Source organism: Corythoichthys intestinalis, unplaced genomic scaffold, assembly GCF_030265065.1.
Source record: "Corythoichthys intestinalis isolate RoL2023-P3 unplaced genomic scaffold, ASM3026506v1 HiC_scaffold_23, whole genome shotgun sequence".
Lineage (NCBI taxonomy): Eukaryota > Metazoa > Chordata > Actinopteri > Syngnathiformes > Syngnathidae > Corythoichthys > Corythoichthys intestinalis.
This window is the reverse complement of record NW_026651592.1, coordinates 5,879,245-5,900,038: the sequence shown is the minus strand read 5'-3', so window position 1 is coordinate 5,900,038 and position 20,794 is coordinate 5,879,245. Positions and strand designations below refer to the sequence as shown.

Sequence of the window (20,794 nt, the reverse complement as noted above, 5' to 3'; positions counted from 1 at the left end):
AAGTTGAAGACTATAATCCTGTCGAGTGGATGTCGGATAAATAATTGTGTCAGGCATGAATGGAGAATTCATTACAAAGGGAATCCATTGAAGAGAAAAAAAAGCAGGGGCTTTAGGATAACGATCACCCGGACCGGTGATGCAGGGTGACCTCAGTAAATGAGAGGAAAGCTCATACTTCACCTGGCCTTGGACAAATAATGCTTTTACTCAAAAGCACTAAAGACCCGGGCGAGTATTTATGCTACACACAAATAAATTCTCCTTGTTAATAATCCCTCTTGTTCTTCCTTGTGGGAGTCAGGATAGGATGTAGAGAGGTAGAGAACATGCTGACGTAGGACACAAGGACATGTATTGTGCCCCCCCCCCCCCCCCCCCCCCACCCCTGAGAGTGAGTCAGCATTTGGCCACATTCAGATGTAATTAAAGGGGAAGTTGCAAAACTAACGCCCAGATATCAAAAATATACAATGAAATCTCCCATAATCCAAACCTGTTTTGAAAGAACAGACAAGTTTCCAAGGAACTTCCACTTTACTTACAAAGCTAAAGAAATCTTATGCTAGCATAACACTGCAGAACTGTGCATTGACCATAGACCTCATCACTAATGACGTTTAACTTAGTCATTCTTTGCGTGACGCCTTATCAGAAGGGGCCGAGCTTCATTTAGTAATAGCTGAAGACGGCACACGCTCATGTCCGATTGAAGCTTGGATTTACTTATGATTGGATTTAACTACGAAAGTTGTACCGCATACAAACAGGAAGGATTGTCTCAGCAGTGATTTGTTTGAGGATTCAAGGTAAATATTATATTTTTTGTAACATGCATGCGTGATTGAAGCATTTATTCGCAGGAATTTTCTTTATTTACACATGGAGGCGGCTCATTTTCGTAACTAACTAGCCTCATAGTTTACTTTTAACCAAGAATCCAGACTGTTTTACGTCCATATCTATAAAGAATTCAGGGATTTAAACATTTATTCACAAACATTTTCACCAGAAGAGCTCCTTTTACGCCGGGCGGCTGCTAGCATCTTTCTCTAACATTAGGGTGACCATATTTTGATTTCCAAAAAAGAGGACACTCGGCTCGGTCTCGAGTTACTTGAATTTTACTCGAAGTCCACTCAAAGATGCCTATATAACTTTAATATATTTAAAGTGTGCCTCCTCCGTCTGGTTAGAAAAATTCAGTATTTAGTATATATTATACACTATATGGAAATATTTTTTACTCGACAGGCTTTATTCTTCCTAAAAACAATAATCAAACCTAAAAAAAAAATAATAATAATAATAAAATAAACGAATATTGATAAATAATTAAAAAAAAAAAAATATATATATATATATATATATATATATATATATATATATATATATATATAATGCAGACCCATGGAAATGTAGTCCAGTCAATACGCACACACAGTAGGCTATGTGCCAACTCAACATTTTTAGAAAATACTATCACGACAATTGTCGTGATATTGTTATTCCCACTCAACTTTATTCTATTCAGTGTTCGCAAACTATAACTGAAATAAACTGACAAGCTATTCAACCAGCATGTTTCCAAACGCAGCAGTTCAAAACTACATTTCCCATAATGCTTAGCGCGGCTGAGCGCACTGATAGCTACCCTGTTAACGAGTACCGGGTGAGGCAAAATCAAACTTTGCTATAAAAGTTTACAATCATTGGCAGCGCAACGATGCGACACCAAACAGGATTTTACAGATTACGCCAGTACAAATCTCCGACAGAAGTCAACAGTTGCCATTATATACGTATTTATCGTAAAAAACTCTCAATTGGGCAGGCGCTCCTATTTAAAATATACTAACATTCAACCAAATACACGAACACAGAACAATTAATACAAGACTAATACAATATACTGCATCTCTCTTTACACATATAACCCAATATTCAACACACGTGATCGACATTAACAGGAGAGAAACCTACAGAAAGGTGTATGGAGCCACGTCTTAAAACTCTTTGCTGTAGTCTGATTTCTTGCCAAACTGTCAACCGTCGTTAGATGGTGGTAATTCCACATGAAACAAAGGGTAAACTGCCAACAAAAAACAAGAAGAAGATGTACTCCTTGTCCCCCCTACTAGTCGGAGCCACATCAACGCAGGTACGCACTGCCTCCTAGCGGCCGGAGGGATTCTCTTCAAATTGGTCCCGTGAAAAATCATAAAAACCGGACATTTTCATAAATTTATGTAACCCGGCAGGACCCTCCGAAGAGCACGTAATAAGAGGACATGTCCGGGCAAAAGAGGACGTTTGGTCACCCTATCTAACATAGTAGCATGGTACTTCTTCAATATACGTAAAATAAACGCTAACTGTACAGTTTCTTTGCTTTTAACAAAGAAACGAGACCGTTTTAGTACGTTCATATCTATGAAGAATTCAGGGATTTAAGCATTTATTCACCAAAATTTTCCCCAGAAAATGTCATTTTACGCCAGGCGGCATGGCACTTCATCAATATACGTAAAATAAACACTAACTGTACGGTTTCTTTGCTTTTAACCAAGAATCGAGACTGTTATACGTCCATATCTATGTTGAATTCGGGGATTTAAGCATTTATTCACCAGAATTTTCGCCAGAAAAGCTCCTTTTACGCCTGGTGGCTGCTAGCCTCATTCTCTGACATAGTAGCATGGTCATTCGTCAATATACGTAAAATAAACACTAACCGTACGGTTTCTTTGCTTTTAACCAAGAAACGAGACAGTTTTACGTCCATATCTATGAAGAATTCGGGGATTCAAGCATTTATTCACAATAATTTTCGCCAGAAAAGGTCATTTTACGACAGGCGGCCGCTAGCATCATTCGCTAGCATAGTAGCATGGCACTTCGTCAATATACGTAAAATAAACACTAACTGTACGGTTTCTTTGCCTTTAACCAAGAATTGAGACTGTTTTACGTCCGTATCTATGAAGAATTCGGGGATTCAAGCATTTATTCACAAATTTTCGCCAGAAAAGCTTTTACGCCAGGCGGCCGCTAGCATCGTTTGCTAGAATATTAGCACGGTACTTCCTCAAAATACGTAAAATAGACGCTAACTGTGCGGTTTCTTTGCTGTTAACCAAGAATCGAGACTGTTTTACTTCCATATCTATGAAGAATTCGGGAATTTAAGCATTTATTCACAAGAATTTTCGCCAGAAAAGCTCTGTTTATGCCAGGCGTCCGCTAGCCTCATTCGCTAACAGTATATAGTGTATTATGATAATAAAGGTATATTCGATTCTATAATAAGTTGTGATTGTATATAGAATTTATTAATTATCTATTTACATATTATTTATGATTGATTCTGCATGTTTTCCTCAAGTATTAAGTTTCTGATGTTAAATTGAGTGATTTATTAGCTGTTGAAAACTGGCAGTAAATAAAAAAACATGCAAACAATGACAGAAGTGGGGAAACATAAGTAAGTGAACCATCACATTTAATATTTTGTGCCCCCCTTAACCCCCCTTAAGCAGCAATAACTTCAATCAGACACTTCCTGTAGCTGCAGATCAGTCTGGCACATCAATCAGGAATAATCTTGGCCCATTCTTCTCTACCAAACTGCTATAGTTCAGTCAGATTCCTGGGATGTCTGGCATGAATCGTTGTCTTTAGGTCATGCCACAGCATCTCAATGGGGTTCAAGTCTGGACTTTGACTTGGCCACTCCAGAACGTGTGTTTTGTTTTTCTGAAACCATTCTGAACTTGATTTACTTCTGTGTTTTGGACCTTTGTCTTGTTGCAGCATCCATCCTCTTTTTAGCTTCAACTGTCTGACGGAGGCTGACCTCAGGTTTTCCTGCAAAACATCCTGATGAACTTTTGAATTAATTCTTCCATTAAGGATTACAAGTTGTCCAGGCCCTAAGGGAGCAAACAGCCCCAAATCATGATGCTCCCTCCACTATGCTTCACGGTGGGGATGAGGTGTTGATGTTGGTGAGCTGTTCCATTTTTCCTCCACACATGACTTATATATTACTCCCAAATAATTCAACTTTGGTTTCATCAGTCCACAAAACTATTTTGCCCAAGTGCCTTTTTGCGAACAATAAACAAGCAACAATGTTTTTTTTTCCAGACAGCAGTGGCTTCCTCCGTGTAGTCCTCCCATGAAGACAATTTTTGGCCATAGTTTTACATATAGCTTATGTGTGCACTGAGATATTGGACTGCGCCAGTGATTTCTGTAAGTCTTTAGCAGACACTCTAGGATTCTTTTTTACCTCTCTGAGTATTCTGCGCTGAACTCTTGGCATCATCTTTGGTGGACGGCCACTCCTTGGGAGAGTAGCAACAGTGCCAGACTCAATCCATTTGTAGACAACTTCTTTGACTGTCGATTGATGAACATCCAGACTTTTAGAGAGGGTTTTGTATCCTCTCCCAGCTTTATACAAATCAACAATCCTCAATCGCAGGTCTTCAGACAGCTCTTTTGACCGAGCCATGATGCACATCAGACACTAGTCTCATTAAGACAATTCTTACCGGGTGTGTGTTTTATATTGGGCAGGGCAGCTTTAAACCACTCATCAGTGATTGGGCACACATCTGACTTAAAATGTTTGGTAAAAATTGGTTTCAATTGCTCTTAAAGTCTCCTTAGGCAGAGGGTTCACTTACTTATTTTTCCCCCTTCTGTCATTGTTTGCATGCTATCCTCATTAAAAGATGAAAATCTATAAATGTTTGAGTGGTTTTAGTTAAAGCAGACACTGTTTTTACATCTGTGTGATTTTTACAAAGATCAGATAACATTTGATGGTCATTTTATGCAGAAATGTGAGAAATTTCAAAAGGTTCAGAGACTTTTTCATACCACTGTTTATCAATCAATGCCATTAACTAGAGATGTCCGGATCGATCGGCATCGCGACGTATCGGAAGTATCGGAATCGGCAAAAAAATATCGGTCATGCCTTTTTTTTAATATATATATATCTTTTAAATTAAATCGTTTTCTAATTGTATTTAACGTTACAGACATAATATGTTACACTCATCCAGAGTCTTTAGTTTAGGCTTAAGGTAGGGTTATCAAATTTATCCCGTTAATGGCAGTCATTAATTTTTAAAAGAAATTTATCACGTTAAAATATTTAACGCAATTAACGCATGCGCCGCACGACCCACTCACGCATTGTCGCGTTCAATCTGTAATGGCGCCGTTTTACCAATATATAGAGCTAAAAGGTAGCGTAAAATGAGTAGAGTGAATTTTGGCAGCCTTTGGAGCCTTTTTTTAATTGGCTAAAGCCTTACAATCCCTCTCCCTACGATTAGAAATATCGTGGGAAGCAATGTGGGGAAGAAAGGTAGTAATTGATCTTTTCTTAACACCCTATGTTATTTCCCAACGCAGAGAAGATATATCAATTGGTACCACTACGCACAGTCATGGTTGCACTTCCCATCATGCATTTGGGCTGAACAGTTAAATGGCTACAGTATCATTTACTGAAAGCTCAACAAATACACTAAATGGCAATATTTAGTCACAATATACAAAGTCACATTTATCATTTAAGAATTACAAGTCTTTCTACCCGTGGATCCCTCTCACAGAAAGAATGTTAATAATGTAAATGCCATCTTGAGGATTTATTGTCATAATAAACAAATACAGTGCTTATGTACTGTATTTTGAATGTACATATTCGTCCGAGTTTTATTCATTTTTTTCTTAATGCATTGCCAAAATGTATATGATCGGGAAAAATTATCGGGAATGATTTGAATTGAATCGGGAGCAAAAAAAAAACCAATATCAGGATCGGCAGATACTCAAACTAAAACGATCGGGATCGGATCGGGAGCGAAAAAACATGATCGGAACAACCCTACCATTAACCTTGCTAGATGTCTAGTCTGTTTTGACTGGGAGGGACTCTCCCAGTTAAAATGGATTTGACATCTAGCACCGTCAATGGCAGCTAATGTGTTAATCCCTTTTTCTCCATCCGCAATTATTTGTCAGCATCCTTCAACGCTAGCTTCCTTACACCTGGCGCTGACTCCACCTTCAAACCGTATAAAGACGATAGAACAAGTTTCTTCCTCAAATCGGACTCTGAACTCAGAGCCAAGGGGATCCAATATCACCTACGCACAGAGGGGCTTTCTTTCCCCGACGATGGCGTCTGCTGGCGTGGAACTCCTGGGACTGACGCTCGCCGTGGCGGGCTGGATAGGCGTGATGGTGGCGTGCGGCCTTCCCATGTGGCGTGTGGCAGCCTACGTGGGTCAAAACGTGGTCATGTCCCAGGTCATTTGGGAGGGCTTGTGGATGAACTGCTCAGTTCAGAGTACAGGCCAGATGCACTGCAAGGTCCACGACTCCATGCTGGGGCTACCGCGGGACCTCCAAGCCGCCCGCGCCTTAGTGGTGGTCTCAGTCACGCTGGGAGTCATAGGGGTCGCATTGGCGACAGCGGGAGCCAAATGCACCGATTGCAGCCAGGATGAAAAGGGGAAACGGCGTCTAGTGTTTGTCGGTGGGCTGGTCTTGACTCTAGCGGGGATTCTGACGCTGATGGCGGTGTCCTGGACGGCACACGTCATCGTGATGGGGTTCTACGACCCGCTTCTGGAGGAGACGGGAAAACGCGACTTTGGGAATGCACTCTACTTTGGATGGGCCGCGTCTTGTTTGCTCATACTAGGGGGAGCACTGCTGTGGTGCACCTGTGGCAAGAGGAAAACCCCGCAGGTGCGGAAGGTGTCCGAATACTCGGCTGTTAGTCGGCGTGGACGCGGGAAACAAGACTATGTGTGATGAGTGTTACTTTTGTGACCAGCAGGGAGAGTTATGAGCAGTGAGTGGACATTTAAGGACCTTGGACCTGTATTTTTGGGGTGGTGGGTGTCTTTTTGCCTATATATTCGGTGTCAACAGAACGAAAATAGAGTTGTCCGATAATGACTTTTTAATTGTAAGTCCTGATAGGAGTTTGAGTTTTTGCAGTGTTCAAAAACAAATATACTGTATGATACCTGCTTTATTGGAGCACATTAGGCACCAGTGCTACTTGGTGTTTTATCAGTGAATGACAACTGAGCTAAAATTGACAGTCAGCTTTATTGTGTTTTTATTTTACACCCTCATCACGCTAGAGCGCTGTGTTTTTAAAGATTAAATAAAGCCTGTATGAAAGACACGCTAGCTGTGCACCGACAGTAGTCCTAATTAAAAGCACGGGCTAACGTTACGTTAGCAAGGTACAGTAACGTTAATCTTTTTTTATTAGCGCTACATTAACTTAATTTGACCTTGTCCGAGTATCGCTCCTCCGCTCTCGGAGTAAACAGGGTGCCTTCAGTGGAGCTGCAGCATTGAAGACTTACACAAGCACTGTTTTACAGTGAAGACATGAAACAGTGTTTGCCTAGGTGTCCAGCTTGAAATGCTCTTACACATTTGACATTTTTTATCTTTTTCTTGGTGCCTTTCTCTTCGCTTTCGTCTGCATCTTCGTCGTTACCCCAATATTCATGTGTGGTTGAAATCAAATATATCCGCCGCCTCTCCCTTCTTCCTTTACGCAAGTGCTGTCAGTGCGTTGTGCCACAGATAAAGTAGTCCGGGCAAAATGTCATGCTTAGAGCTGGCAAAATTAAATGATTCCTCGGAGTGGAGAAAAGGCCAAAATCAATTTTTAAAATCGAGTTACTTGGATTATTTGAGTAATTGTTTCAGCTCTAATGGAATGTAACGAAGTAAAAGTACTTCACTACTGTACTTAAGTACATTTTGGTGTATCTGTACTTTACTTGAGTACAAATATGAGGTGGTACCTTTCGCTTTTACTTCACTTCATTTACAGCAGGTATATGTATTTTTTACTCCACTACTTTTCAAATTGTCACCTGTGTTACACATTACTTTGGTTTGTTTTCTTTTTTTCTCATTGTGAATTGATAGTTTCGTTTTCATGCCTAGCCCAGTGCAACTATACTGTAACTGAGCACTAGAGGCAGCAACATGAGTACAAACAAGATTAGGCAGGTGAACAAAATATTGACCAATAAAAACCACCACACTCTTGTACAGTAGGTGGTGGTTTAAGTACATTTTTGAATTGGGGAAAAAATACTTTTACTCTTTACTTGTAAATTTTAAGGCAAGTACTTTTGTACTTTTACTTGAGTAAATCTTGTCTTAGATATTTGTACTTTTACTTAAGTACTTTTTTGCACCTGTATCTGTACTTTTACTTAATTTTAAAAGTGAGTACTTCATCCACCACTAACAAAATATTACTTTTTACTTCATTTTCTTAATATGATGCATAATACATGTTTTTGGATAGTCATTTTGAGAATTAGGGGTAATTAAAGGTTTAATTCCGATTTATACGAAAATTCAAGTTACGTTGCCAGAGTAGGAACGGAACTCGTTTGTAACTCGGGGACTACCTGTAACAAGTTGGGCTACCAAAGTGACAGCGGAGTGCCCAGACAACTGAGCTAAACACCAGTAAGAATTTGAGTTATATCGTTTTAAAATCTTACATTAGCATGACTAATAATTTTTTTTTTTTTTAATTTTTTTTTTTTTTACTGCGTATATATTTACTAGCCACTGGCTAGTCTGGTTTGTAATAGGGTCAGTTATGCATTTTATCCCAAACATGCAATTACACCCTCAATGGTTACCCTAATTTTTGCTTTATCAGAATAAAAATATTGATCCGTATTGGGAAATTTCTGTTACATAAAGCAAATATATGATTGTTTCTATACTTGCATTTATCTGTATATGCCTGTACCTGCTTTTCCTCAGTAGTTTTTTTCTTTGTTTACATTAAATTTACGCCTTATGCTCTATACAATACTCAATAAAACATTTGTTGTGAAACTCAAAATGTCACCTGCATTGTTATTAGTCTGTTCACATTGGATCATTAGTAACATTAAATATTGCATTATAAAGAAATGTTTATCAGTAGGTGTTTTTTGAAATGATAGTTTTCAACTTTTTGATAATTTTCTAATGATATGATGGAATTATGGCTTTTAGTTTTGGTGTGCCACCCGAAGATATGAAAAATCTCTAACTTGCCACCTCTGTGAAAAATGGTACCAATAAAAAACATACTTGGGTCTCCAAGTACTAGGATTATGGCCAAGAATAAAACACAATAGCATATAAGGTTGGACTGAGCTGATTAAGTTCAATTGTATTACATTAAAAAAAAAAAAAAACTACAAACAATATTGGGACTAAATAAATGTTTGAAAAGAACTAGATAAAAAAGAATGTACTTTAAAGTTAAATACAACTGAACAGTAATTAACTCATCGGCTGCCATTGACGGTGCTAGATGTCCAATCCATATAAAGTATGGGAGTTTTTCATTCGCTGCCAACCTCCCAGTTCAAATGGATTGGACATCTACACATGATAAACTCATTTAAATTCACAGTAGAAGGATGATTGGATGCCACATAATCGTCAGTGGCACTGAAAGAGTTAAAGAAATTTACAAAAGTAAAGTTCAAGGCAGTTTGAAGATTTGATTAAGCCTTTCAGTTACCACTAGTGGTACTCTACCACACTTTAAGACTGACAGTTTAAAAAAATTTTTTTTTTTTTTACTGCTATGGCTGTCAGTGGCGCTGAACAAAAACACTTTACGCTATCAAAGATTTGTCATCATTCGGGTTAATCAGGAAAAAATAGTACTGAACTCTGTTATATTGTACTTAATAATAAAAAATAAAATATATCAAACAACTTTTTGCATCAATTCAATAGACATTGCGCTGTGCCTTTTATTGTGCAAAGCTTGGCCACCAGAGTGCAGTATAGCACAAACAGGAGCGAGTCAAATCTCCCCAGTATACCACAAGATTGAACATGCATTCCTGTGAGTATTTATTTATTTTGCTAAAACAAAAATAGTATAAATCTTTGTTTCTGAAGAACTGTTCGCAGTCTTCCAAACGTCTGCTTTTGAATTAAGCTGTGTTCACTTCCACCATACAGCGCTCATATGTCAGGGCACCATTGCTTCTCCACTACTACTACTACTACAAACTGTATTTCTGTGCTCTGCAAATAATATATTTTTATCCATTGAGTAAGCAACTATTGTCTACATTCAATTCCATATTAAAGTCACTTGCTGTATGATAAGCGTTTCACCTGTGTCACTTTATTATGCACATGTAGCAGCTGCGTCACCCCCCGACAGGAGATATTTAGTTTCGGGGCAAACATAGCAAGGACACAAAGGGGGTCTTGTTGGCCTCGTCTTCCTTTGTAATTTGCCCTGAAACCTGGTCAGGGATAATCGGCCAAATGTGCAACAGAGACCCGCACAAAGACTGCATTGATCACCTGATTCTGTCAATTCAACCCCCCTCCCACAGTACTCTGGAAAATAAAAGTAAATGTAAAAATCATTTAGTCCAGAAGTGCTATTGAGTGACCTATTTAGTGTGCTCTAAACAAATAAAAAGTGACCTACTAGGTTGTTTTTTGGACGAGAAGAGGTAAGAGGTCCCACTGTCTGATTCTAAATAGGAGGGAAAATGCTCATGACATTACATTTACATTATTTAACTGTTTAACTGGCATTGACATGAATGATAGATAGATAGATAGATAGATAGATAGATAGATAGATAGATAGATAGATAGATAGATAGATAGATAGATAGATAGATAGATAGATAGACAGATAGATAGACAGATAGATAGATAGATATGTTATCTGTAGATAGATAAATATCTTATAAATATCTTATCTACAGTATCTATCGATTCAAGTCTAGATAGATATATATATCTTATCTCTAGATGGATAAATATAAATATCTTATCTACAGTATCTATCGTTTCAAGTCTAGATAGATATAGATATCTTATCTGTAGATAGATAAATATCTTATAAATATCTTATCTACAGTGTCTATCGATTCCAGTCTAGATAGATACTTAATCTGATCTGTAGATTGATAAATATCTTATAAATATCTTATCTACAGTATCGATTCAAGTCTAGATAGATAGATAGATATGCTAGCATATTATATAGATATGCTAGCATATCTAAACTGTAGATAAGATATTTATAACATATTTATCTAGCTACAGATAAGATATCTATATCTATCTAGACTTGAATTGATAGATACTATAGATAAGATATTTGTAAGATATTTATCTATCTACGGATAAGATATCTATATCTATCTAGACTTGAATCGAAAGATACTATAGATAAGATATTTATAAGATATTTATCTATCTACAGATAAGAAATCTATATCTATATAGACTTGAATCGATAGATACTATGGATAAGATATTTATAAGATATTTATCTATCTACAGATAAGATATCTATCTATCTATCTATCTATCTATCTATCTATCTATCTATCTATCTATCTATTGATCTATCTATCTATGTGTAGATACATACATATCTTAAAAATATCTTATCTGTAGATAGATAAATATCTGTAATATAAAATATTTTGTGGACTGTTGAAACCAGAGTTAAATTATTTGGGAGTAACACACAATGTTATGTGTGGAGGAAAAATGGAACAGCTCACCAACATCAACACCTCATCCCCACCGTGAAGCTTGGTGGAGGGAGCATCATGATTTGGGGCTGTTTTGCTCCCTCTGGGCCTGGAAAATTTGCAATCATTAATGGAAGAATGAAAAACCTGGGGCCATATGTCAGACAGTTAAAGCTAAAAAGAGGATGGATGCTGCAACAAGACCATCCAACAAACACAAACACAGAAGTAAACCAACTTCAGAACAGTTTCTGTTGGAATTGTTGTGCACACAGTTAACATTTATGCTTTCCTTATAGTTAGGCACAAGATAGGATAGCCTCTGTCAAGTTAGCATTTCCTTTGATCCGGGCCATGTGGCCCTCATGTAGTCTCTTTCCTGACCCCTCCAATCCTACTGTTTGCCCCTTAATAAAGAAGGCTGTGACACAGCAGCTGAGGGAGAGCAGCTACGAACCTCCACAAAAGCTACATCGACTTCCTGCTTGTTCTTTTTAGCCGAGCTACTGGGGCGGAGACGTCATAACAAGGAAACAAAAGGTCGAGGCAGGTGCCATCGTTGTTTATCGACGAGAGAGTTGCGTTCATGTTTTATCAAAAAAATCGCTAAAATGGTTCAAACCTGTCATGCTATGTGGTTTACAAATAGCCATTTGTAGCAATGTAGTACCCATGAGTTCCCGAACGCGAGAAAAATGAAAATGAGTAAAGTTCGTCAGTGCTAAGAGGGCTAATTTTGCAATTTTACAGGGAAACTGGAACCTGACAAGCCAGAAGATGTGCCTACAACCTCAAAGAAAACAAAATTTATGCTACTTCCCAATCACTAAAGACCCACGAACTGCGAAGGAGTGAATTCGTGACCCGTATGTGAATAAATCGAGTGATTCGAGCATGTCTGTGGAACAGGAATATCAGCTTGTAGAGATCGCAAATCACGGCGACTTAAACGTACATTTGAGACAACAACTCTACCGAAATTCTGGATTAAAGTCATTTCGGAATATCCCGACATCGCTTGGAGTGCGCTGAAAACTGTGCTACAATTTCCAACATCGCTAGCTTGATGCTAGCTTCTCTCACTCTCCCATCTCGTCTCAACGAAACAAACTCAGCCCTCCCACTGATTCAGCGGGTGAGTTGTATTTTTTCCCTGCACTTAACACGACGGGGCTAAAAACAAATGCTATTTTATATTTGCTGTATTTTTCTGCCGCACATTGCCGGTGTTCTGACAAAGTTGGCATGCGCGTAACGTTAAAAAGGACCGCGAATGCAGCGATTCCTAAGTACACAGTACAAACTTTCTTTAAAGAAAGGAATATTAACTTACGTTTGCCATGTTTGGCGCACACAACAACTGCACGTAGCCCTCTCACTTAACGACTTTGCCGTGTCGTTAAGTGTTAATTTACGCCATTTCCGTGTCGCACATGTATGTTTGTGATGTAAATAGTTTTTTTAGCACCATTGGATAACATTGAGAGTCCAACTGAATATAAAAGAGGGACACCGGTCCGTGAAAAAATAGACCCAAATCACACCGGTCCGTGGTGCAAAAAGGTTGGGGACCCCTGCTCTAATCCCATTCATATTTGTGTCGGTTGGCAGAGCGAAACCGATGATAGCATATTAAATGATAATTATTCTATACTTACTTTATTTTGCGGTCACGGTGTATCAGCTTCACAAAAAGAAATGCAAAACATACCATTTGGTGTTTCCCACACGAACTGTTGTCGGGGTTTCATCAGTGTGATTGCTCCCCTCAATGATCCTTTCATTAGGCTGCATTGGCTTTCGTTTGGGCTCAAATTGATAACCCAAAACACCAAAGAAAGGTTCATAACTCTCCTCGTCACCATTAGAAGAATGTTCGTTACGTCGGATTCGTCCCTGCAACTAGAAACGTAATTGTCCGCCATCATCGCCGCCATTCAGTACTAAAGCACTGAGCCGGTTGTTTCCTTGTTTTGATGTCACGCCCACAATCTGCCAGATTTCCGGGATCTCGGGGGCGGGTCTTTTTAGCTTGAAATTGACCCAAATTTCTCTCATTTTCTTGGTGTTGCGATGTGTGTAATTACACGAAGTGACATGATATGAATCCAAAAGGCATTCGTTTATGGATAAATGATGGAATATTAGCATTTCCCCAGGTGTTGACATACACTTTAAAAGACACTTATACCAGTGCTTCTAGAACCGTGAAAAGCAGGGTGTGGAACTGGGCAAAATATTAGTCAGGCACAAGACAACCACATTTTTGGAACCTTTCAAGGGACTGATACAATTAAACATCCTGTTGATTATGGGTAGAATTTTTGGCTGATTTTGGCGGAATTTCCAATTGACTTCCTGTTCATCTTGGGTTTAGGGGGAAATTCTGTTTGACTTCCTGTTGATTTTGGAGCATTCCATAAGAAATAAATCTGGTTATGGCCCTAAATAACTCTCTAGAGTTGCTTATTTATTTATTTCTGAACAGTATTTAAATCAGGGGTGTCCAAACTTTTTGCAAAGGGGGACAGAATCGGTGTGGTAAAAATGTGGGGGGCCGACCTTGGCTGACATCCTTTACGTAGAACAATATATTTATGCAAATTTTAGCAAGCCATTCTGTGTGTCACATTTGCTTTATTATTATTTTTTTAATTAATAATTTCCTCAAAATCTTGCAACTAGCCTTTGTGGCGTTCTCGTTCATCTCTTGGGCTCTTGCGAAATACTGCTGCTGTAAAATTAAACTAGCTTTAAGTTGCTTCAATTTCTCGCTACGTATCTTCCCTGTAATCTTGTCGTACATGTCAGCTTGTCTTGTTTAGTAATATCGCCTCACATCGAACTCTTTAAAAATAGCGACTGTCTCTTTGCAAATGAGGCAGATACAGTTTTTGCGTATTTTAGTGAAGAAATAGTCCAGTTTCCACCTATCCTTGAAGCGTCGGCCGACAGTCAACTTTCTTTTTTTTGTTGATTGTCGCCATTTTAGAAAATTGGGAGTAAAGGGTCATGCGGGGTAATGTTGCTTAGAGTGCTGCTGCCTTTTAGTGGGTAAATGAGGAGCAGCATTTAGTGTGTAAGCTACTTCATATGCTGGTAGCATTACTGCTGACCAATTTTTTTAGGTCTGTGTGCGGGCCAGACATTATTGATTTTATGACACAGGCTGGGGGCCGGATGAAATCTGACCACGAGCCGCATTTGGCCCCCGGGCCGCACTTTGGACATGTCTGATTTAAATGAATCTCCGATAAAGTGTCAACAAGATAAAAACGTGCAAAGATGACAACTTCAAAATCATAATCATAATAAGACTGAGACTTGTCAGTAACTTGAAAAAATATAGCTAACGTCAACTTAAAAGTGTTCATAAATGCCAAACTTAGCAGTTTGAATCAAAACAACGGCACAGCAAAAACATTTGGCTGTTGTTCCGTGTGTGTGTTAAATGAAAAGAAAAAGAAAACAACCATTTTCTAAGAAATATAAACACGACACATTTTATTTGCTTTAGTGGACCACACAAAGTGATTTGGTAGAACAGAGCTTGACACCACTAATGTATACAATGGAATTAGCAAGGCTTTGGAGAGTTGAACATCCATTTCTCTGGAGTGCATCCAAAACGTTCTCCAAAATAACACTAAAAAGTAATGCGCAAGCAAAAAGTTCCCAGAAATGAAACAAGTCACTCGGAGTAAAAACTAATAACACAGAACAAGGGCAAATAAACCTTTAGAAACACTATGACCTTCAAAAAAGGACACTGATAAGACCCCCAAACCCCAGCAATTCCTCCCACCACCATTGTGCACACAGGTAATCATCTATTTACTTCCTGAAGAGAATTGTGTGGACATTCATTTCCACCAAGGAGGAAATTCTCTCAGACATGATGTCACACGACAATGACTGGCGGTGTTTCGGTGCCATCGACTGGACGTCTATCGCCGTCAGTGGTGGTTAATATGAGGGTGCCTGTTTAAGTACTAATGCTCAGATTTGCTGGATTTAGTGCAAATAGAAGTGTGTGTTTTCCTTACTTGGCAACATGAGTGGGTCAAAATATTGGAAACAGACTCTCAGTATGATGCAATACAGTACTCTTGTCCACAAGAACAACTATTATAAACCATTCATAATGTGAGTGATATGTAAAGTAAGGCTATGATAAATACTCAACTCGGTCCACTACAAAAAAAGACTAAATGAATATTTAATTGTCAAATGTGGGTTTGAGAAGCTATTCATTCTGTTAATAAAACTATCATTATTTTTATGTTTTTTTTTTTTTTTTTTGATGCCAACTGTGGGCCTGTGAAGCCAATCATTTGTTTTTAAATATTTCTTATCATCATTTATTTACAGTATTTAATATTTGAAAGTCAACTGAGCATCTGTGAAGCCATTTATCATTGTATATGTTAAATATTATTTATTATGTATTTCAAATTTTTATTATTTTCTATAATCTGTTTATTTAAAATTTTGATTTCAACTTTGAAGCCAGTAAATATTTTTTAATATTTATATTAAAAATATTTATTTATTTATTCATTTACTTACTTATTTATTTATTCATTTATATCTACATATATATATATATACAGTGGTATGAAAAAGTATCTGAACCTTTTGGAATTTCTCACATTTCTGCATAAAATCACCATCAAATGTGATCTGACCTTTGTCAAAATCACACAGATGAAAAAACAGTGTTTGCTTTAAATAAAACCACCCAAATATTTATAGGGTTTTCATCTTTTAATGAGGATAGCATGCAAAATATGTCAGAAGGGGGGAAAATATGTCAGTGAACCACTGCCTAAGGAAACTTAAAGAGCAATTGAAACCAATTTTTACGAAACAATTTAAGTCAGATATGTGCCCAATCACTGATGAATGGTTTAAAGCTGCCCTGCCCACTATAAAACACACACCCTGTAAGAATTGTCTTGATGAAAAGCATTTTCATATTTTAATGACGATAGTATGGAAACAATGACAGAGGAGGGAAAAATAAGTGCCGTATTGGCCTGAATATATGACGGCCCTGATTATAAGACAACCCCGTCTTTTTCAAGACTCAAGTTTGAAAAAAGACTTTTTGAACACCAAACTAATTTTTATACAAAAAATGATTACAGTACATCCGAAACAAATGATTATAACAATATATTTGAGAGAAAAAGCTTGTTATTTTGCCTCATTCAAATCTTAATATCTGAACATTTAATATGTAAACTAAAGTGCAATCACATTCGTAAATGAATGGCTTCTGGTTTTTGAAATGTAAATAAACCAATCTATTGTGATAAAACAACAAAATTGCAATAACTGCATTAACCATCAAAGTGAGGTCTAACTGTAACTGTAGTCTTGAAACAAATTTGAATAAGGAAAAACATTGCAATAAAATAATGCAAACTGGTTAAACTTGAGAGTAGCTGAGCTCTGTCATGCGTGAACATCGCTTCAATGATATCTGGCGCCACCTGCCTCGACCTTTTGTTTTCTTGTTATGACGTCTCCGCCCCATTCGGCTGTTTCCGGAACACTTTCGGAAATGTTCGTCATTTTCGATCTATTTTCGATAATTGCTCATTAATGTGATTTTTTTGTTAACTTTATCAATATTTGTTATCTTGGCACATAACGGTTCTATTGATGTCTCACACCCCCTTTGCATTTTCATACCCTTTAACCTTTGCTGCTCACACAAAATGCTATGGCGAACCCGATCTGCCCTGGTCTAAAGTTTGACACCTGTGCTGTACTTACACACTTACTGTATGTTTTCCTCTCAGGCAATCAAATTTGCTGAAAGGCATCTGATGATGTTTAAATACAAAATGACTGAAAATATTATGGGCACTGCCATTTTGTGATGTCAGTTTTACCCATGCACATATTACACACTAATAAATTAAAGTTCAGGTGCATGTGATAATGGATTTTAATGATGTCTCAAGAAAGGATGGGTAATTTGGGATACTAGCATTTGATTGGCAGAAATTTCCTGAAAATGAAAGCTTTTATTGACATGTTTATCCACTATTGCATCTGAGATGAATGAAATTTAAATTTTTTTTCAATTCATTAAACACTACTATTTCTGCAGATATCCACAGGATTTAAGTAACCATCCAAGGCCACATTCTTCCCTGACACCCTTGGTCATTAAAGGCAAGGCAAGGCGAATTTATTTATATAGCACAATTCAACACAAGGCAATTCAAAGTGCTTTACATCACATGAAGATCATAAAAATCACATTTACATCAATACACCGTAAAAACCAAGACAAAAGATCGCATTTAATCACTAGTGGAATAAAAATAAATAAATAAAAATAAAACAAAAATAAAACAAAAACTATTACTACTAATAATAATTGATAAGCACAAGAGGAATAGAAAGCAGGTAGATTGAAATATATAGCCAGGTATGGATATGCAGTGCTAAACAAAAGTGTTTTTAGCCCTAATTTAAAAGAGCTAACAGTTTGAGCATACTTCAGACGTTCAGGTAACTTGTTCCAGAGGTGAGGAGCATAATAACTAAATACTGCCTCACCCTGCTTGGTTCTTGTTCTTGGAACATGCAGAAGACCGGTTCCAGACGACCTTAGGGGTCTAGATGTCTCATAGGAATCTAACAAGTCAAGCATGTATTTTGGTCCAAGGCCATTAAGTGTTTTGTAGACGAGCAGTAGTATTTTATAGTCTATCCTTTGACTCACTGGAAGCCAGTGTAGCGATTTCAAAACCGGTGTAATGTGGTCCAGCTTCCTTGTATTTGTGAGGACTCTGGCTGCAGCATTCTGTACTAGCTGCAGCTTCCTGACTGATTTTTTATCAAGACCCGTAAATATACCGTTGCAATAGTCCAATCTGCTGTAAATGAATGCATGCATAAGTTTTTCCATGTCTTGTTGAGTCAGAAGCCCCTTAATTCTGTTAATATTTTTTAGGTGGTAATAAGCGGATTTAGTGACAGACTTTAGATGGCTATCAAATTTTAGGTCTGAGTCAATAATTACGCCAAGGTTTCTGACTTCATTTGTAGCTGTAAGTGACATTGTGCTAAGTTGCCTGCTTATCTTTGACCTTTCCTTTTTTGCAGCGAAGAATCCGACGTAACGAACGTTCTTCTAATGGTGACGAGGAGAGTCATGAACCTTTCTTTGGTGTTTTGGGTTATCAATTTGAGCCCAAATGAAAACCAATGCAGCCTAATGAAAGGATCATTATGGGGAGCAATCACACTGATGAAACACAGGCAACAGATCGTGTGGGAAACACCGAAAGGTTTGTTTTGCATTTCTTTTTGTGAAGCTGATACACCGTGACCGCAAAATAATGTATAGAATAATTATCATTTATTGTGCTATCATAGGTTTTCGCTCTGCCAACCGACACAAATATGAATCGGATTAGAGCAGGGGTGTCCAAACTTTTTGCAAAGGGGGCCAGATTTGGTGTGGTAAAAATGTGGGGGGCCGACCTAGGCTAACGTCCTTTACGTAGAACAATATATAGCCATTCTGTGTGTCACATTTGCTTTATTATTATTTTTAATTAATTATCTCAACAATCTCGCAACTAGCCTTTGTTGCGTTCTCTTTCGACTCTCGGGCTCTTGTGAAATACTGCTGCTGTAAAGTTAAACTAGCTTAAAGTTGCTTCAATTTCTTGCTACGAATCTTCCTTGTAATCTTGTCGTACATGTCATTCTTTGGTAATATCGCCTCACACTGAACGCTTTATAAACTCTGAACTGTCTAAACTGTCTCTTTGCAAATGAGGCCGACACAGTTGTTGCGTATTTTAGTGAAGAAATACTCCAATTTCCACCTATCCTTGAAGCGTCGGCCGTCGCAGTCAACTTTTTTTTTGTTGATTGTCACCATTTTAGATAATTGGGAGTAAAGGATCACATGGGGCAATGTTGCTTAAAGTGCTGCTGCCTTTTAGTGCGTAAAGGAGGGGCAGCATTTAGTGTGTAATCTACTTGATATGCTGGTAGCAGTACTGCTGACCAATTTATTAAGTCTGTGCCAGACATTATTGATTTTACGACAGAGGCTGGGGGCCGGATGAAATTTGACCACGGGCCGCATTTGGTCCCCGGGCCGCACTTTGGACATGTCTTAATTAGAGGATTTGCTCTATATATTTTACGAGCGATAATTTATACATGTGCCCAGTCCTATATCTAATGCGTGATATGTTTTTTATTATAAAAGAGTACTCACTCTGGCCATTTCGAGCTTGGCTGCTCTGCTCCTTTGGTTAGCCTGGGGTGGTGGGTCGGTCTCATCAGAGCCAGTCATCGCCCTCTTTTTTGATATTCAATTCAATTTTATTTGTATAGCCCTGGATCACAACAAGGTTGTCTCAAAGGGTTTTGCAGAGGCAATATGATACACAATCAGAAACCGCAAATGAAGCAACAAAGATGAATAAATAAAGTTCAAGTCCTGGGTATCCCCCATCCTTAGATCCTCCATGTTAGCAAGGAAAACCTTCAAAAACTCCAGAGTCTTTGGGAGAAAATGAGAAACCTTGGGGAGTACCACAGTCAGGAGAGATCCACTCCCAGGACGGATAGACAGGAAGCCCCAGGACTGCTAATGGGAATTAGCAGGCGAAGTTACAGTCCGTAAAGATGCAGTGGAGTATATATGTGATATCTCGGCACATTTAGGTGGCTGCGCGTGTATGGTGGGCACGGCATCTGCTTTCAGCAGCAATTTCTTAGCAAAACCTGATTTCATTTGTCCATAGTTCGAATAGCTTTCAGGTGTAAAATGCGCATCACACAGAACCGTGCCGGAGGCTGGGTCTGCAAAATTAACCCTCTTAGCATGGACGAACTTTACTCATTGTCTGCGTAGTCCAGCTCTTTTTCTCGCGTTCGGGAACTCATGGGTACTACATTGCGACAAATGGCTATTGTACACCACATAACATGACAGGTTTGAACCATTTTAGCGATTTTTTTTGATAAAACACGAACGCAACTCTCTCGTCGATAAACAACGAAGGCACCTGCCTCGACCTTTTGTTTCCTTGTTGTGACGTCTCCGCCCCATTCGGTTGTTTCCGGAATACTTTCGGAAATGTTGGTAATTTTCGATCTATTTTCGATAATTGCTCATGAATGTGATTTATTTTTTT

The 20,794-nt window shown here is 38.2% G+C and overlaps 1 protein-coding gene across 2 annotated transcripts; it reads left to right on the top strand.

Annotated features, from left to right (window-relative positions):
* Positions 1-416: 416 nt before the first annotated feature.
* Positions 417-19,470, top strand: LOC130911140 (claudin-9-like). Of its 2 annotated transcripts, none has more exons than XR_009061980.1 (2): positions 417-809; positions 18,738-19,470. XR_009061980.1 is itself a non-coding variant. In XM_057828894.1 (2 exons), the coding sequence occupies exon 2, from the start codon at positions 6,205-6,207 to the stop codon at positions 6,844-6,846; it is 642 nt and encodes a 213-aa protein (XP_057684877.1). In that variant the 5' UTR covers positions 417-809; positions 6,049-6,204; the 3' UTR covers positions 6,847-8,843. The 2 variants fall into 2 exon arrangements, 1 of the variants encoding a protein (XP_057684877.1); XM_057828894.1 differs by lacking the exon at positions 18,738-19,470 and adding an exon at positions 6,049-8,843.
* Positions 19,471-20,794: the final 1,324 nt, after the last annotated feature.

Excerpts from the sequence above, each read along its gene's own strand:
- LOC130911140 (XM_057828894.1), top strand. The coding sequence starts at position 6,205 with ATGGCGTCTGCTGGCGTGGAACTCCTGGGACTGACGCTCGCCGTGGCG.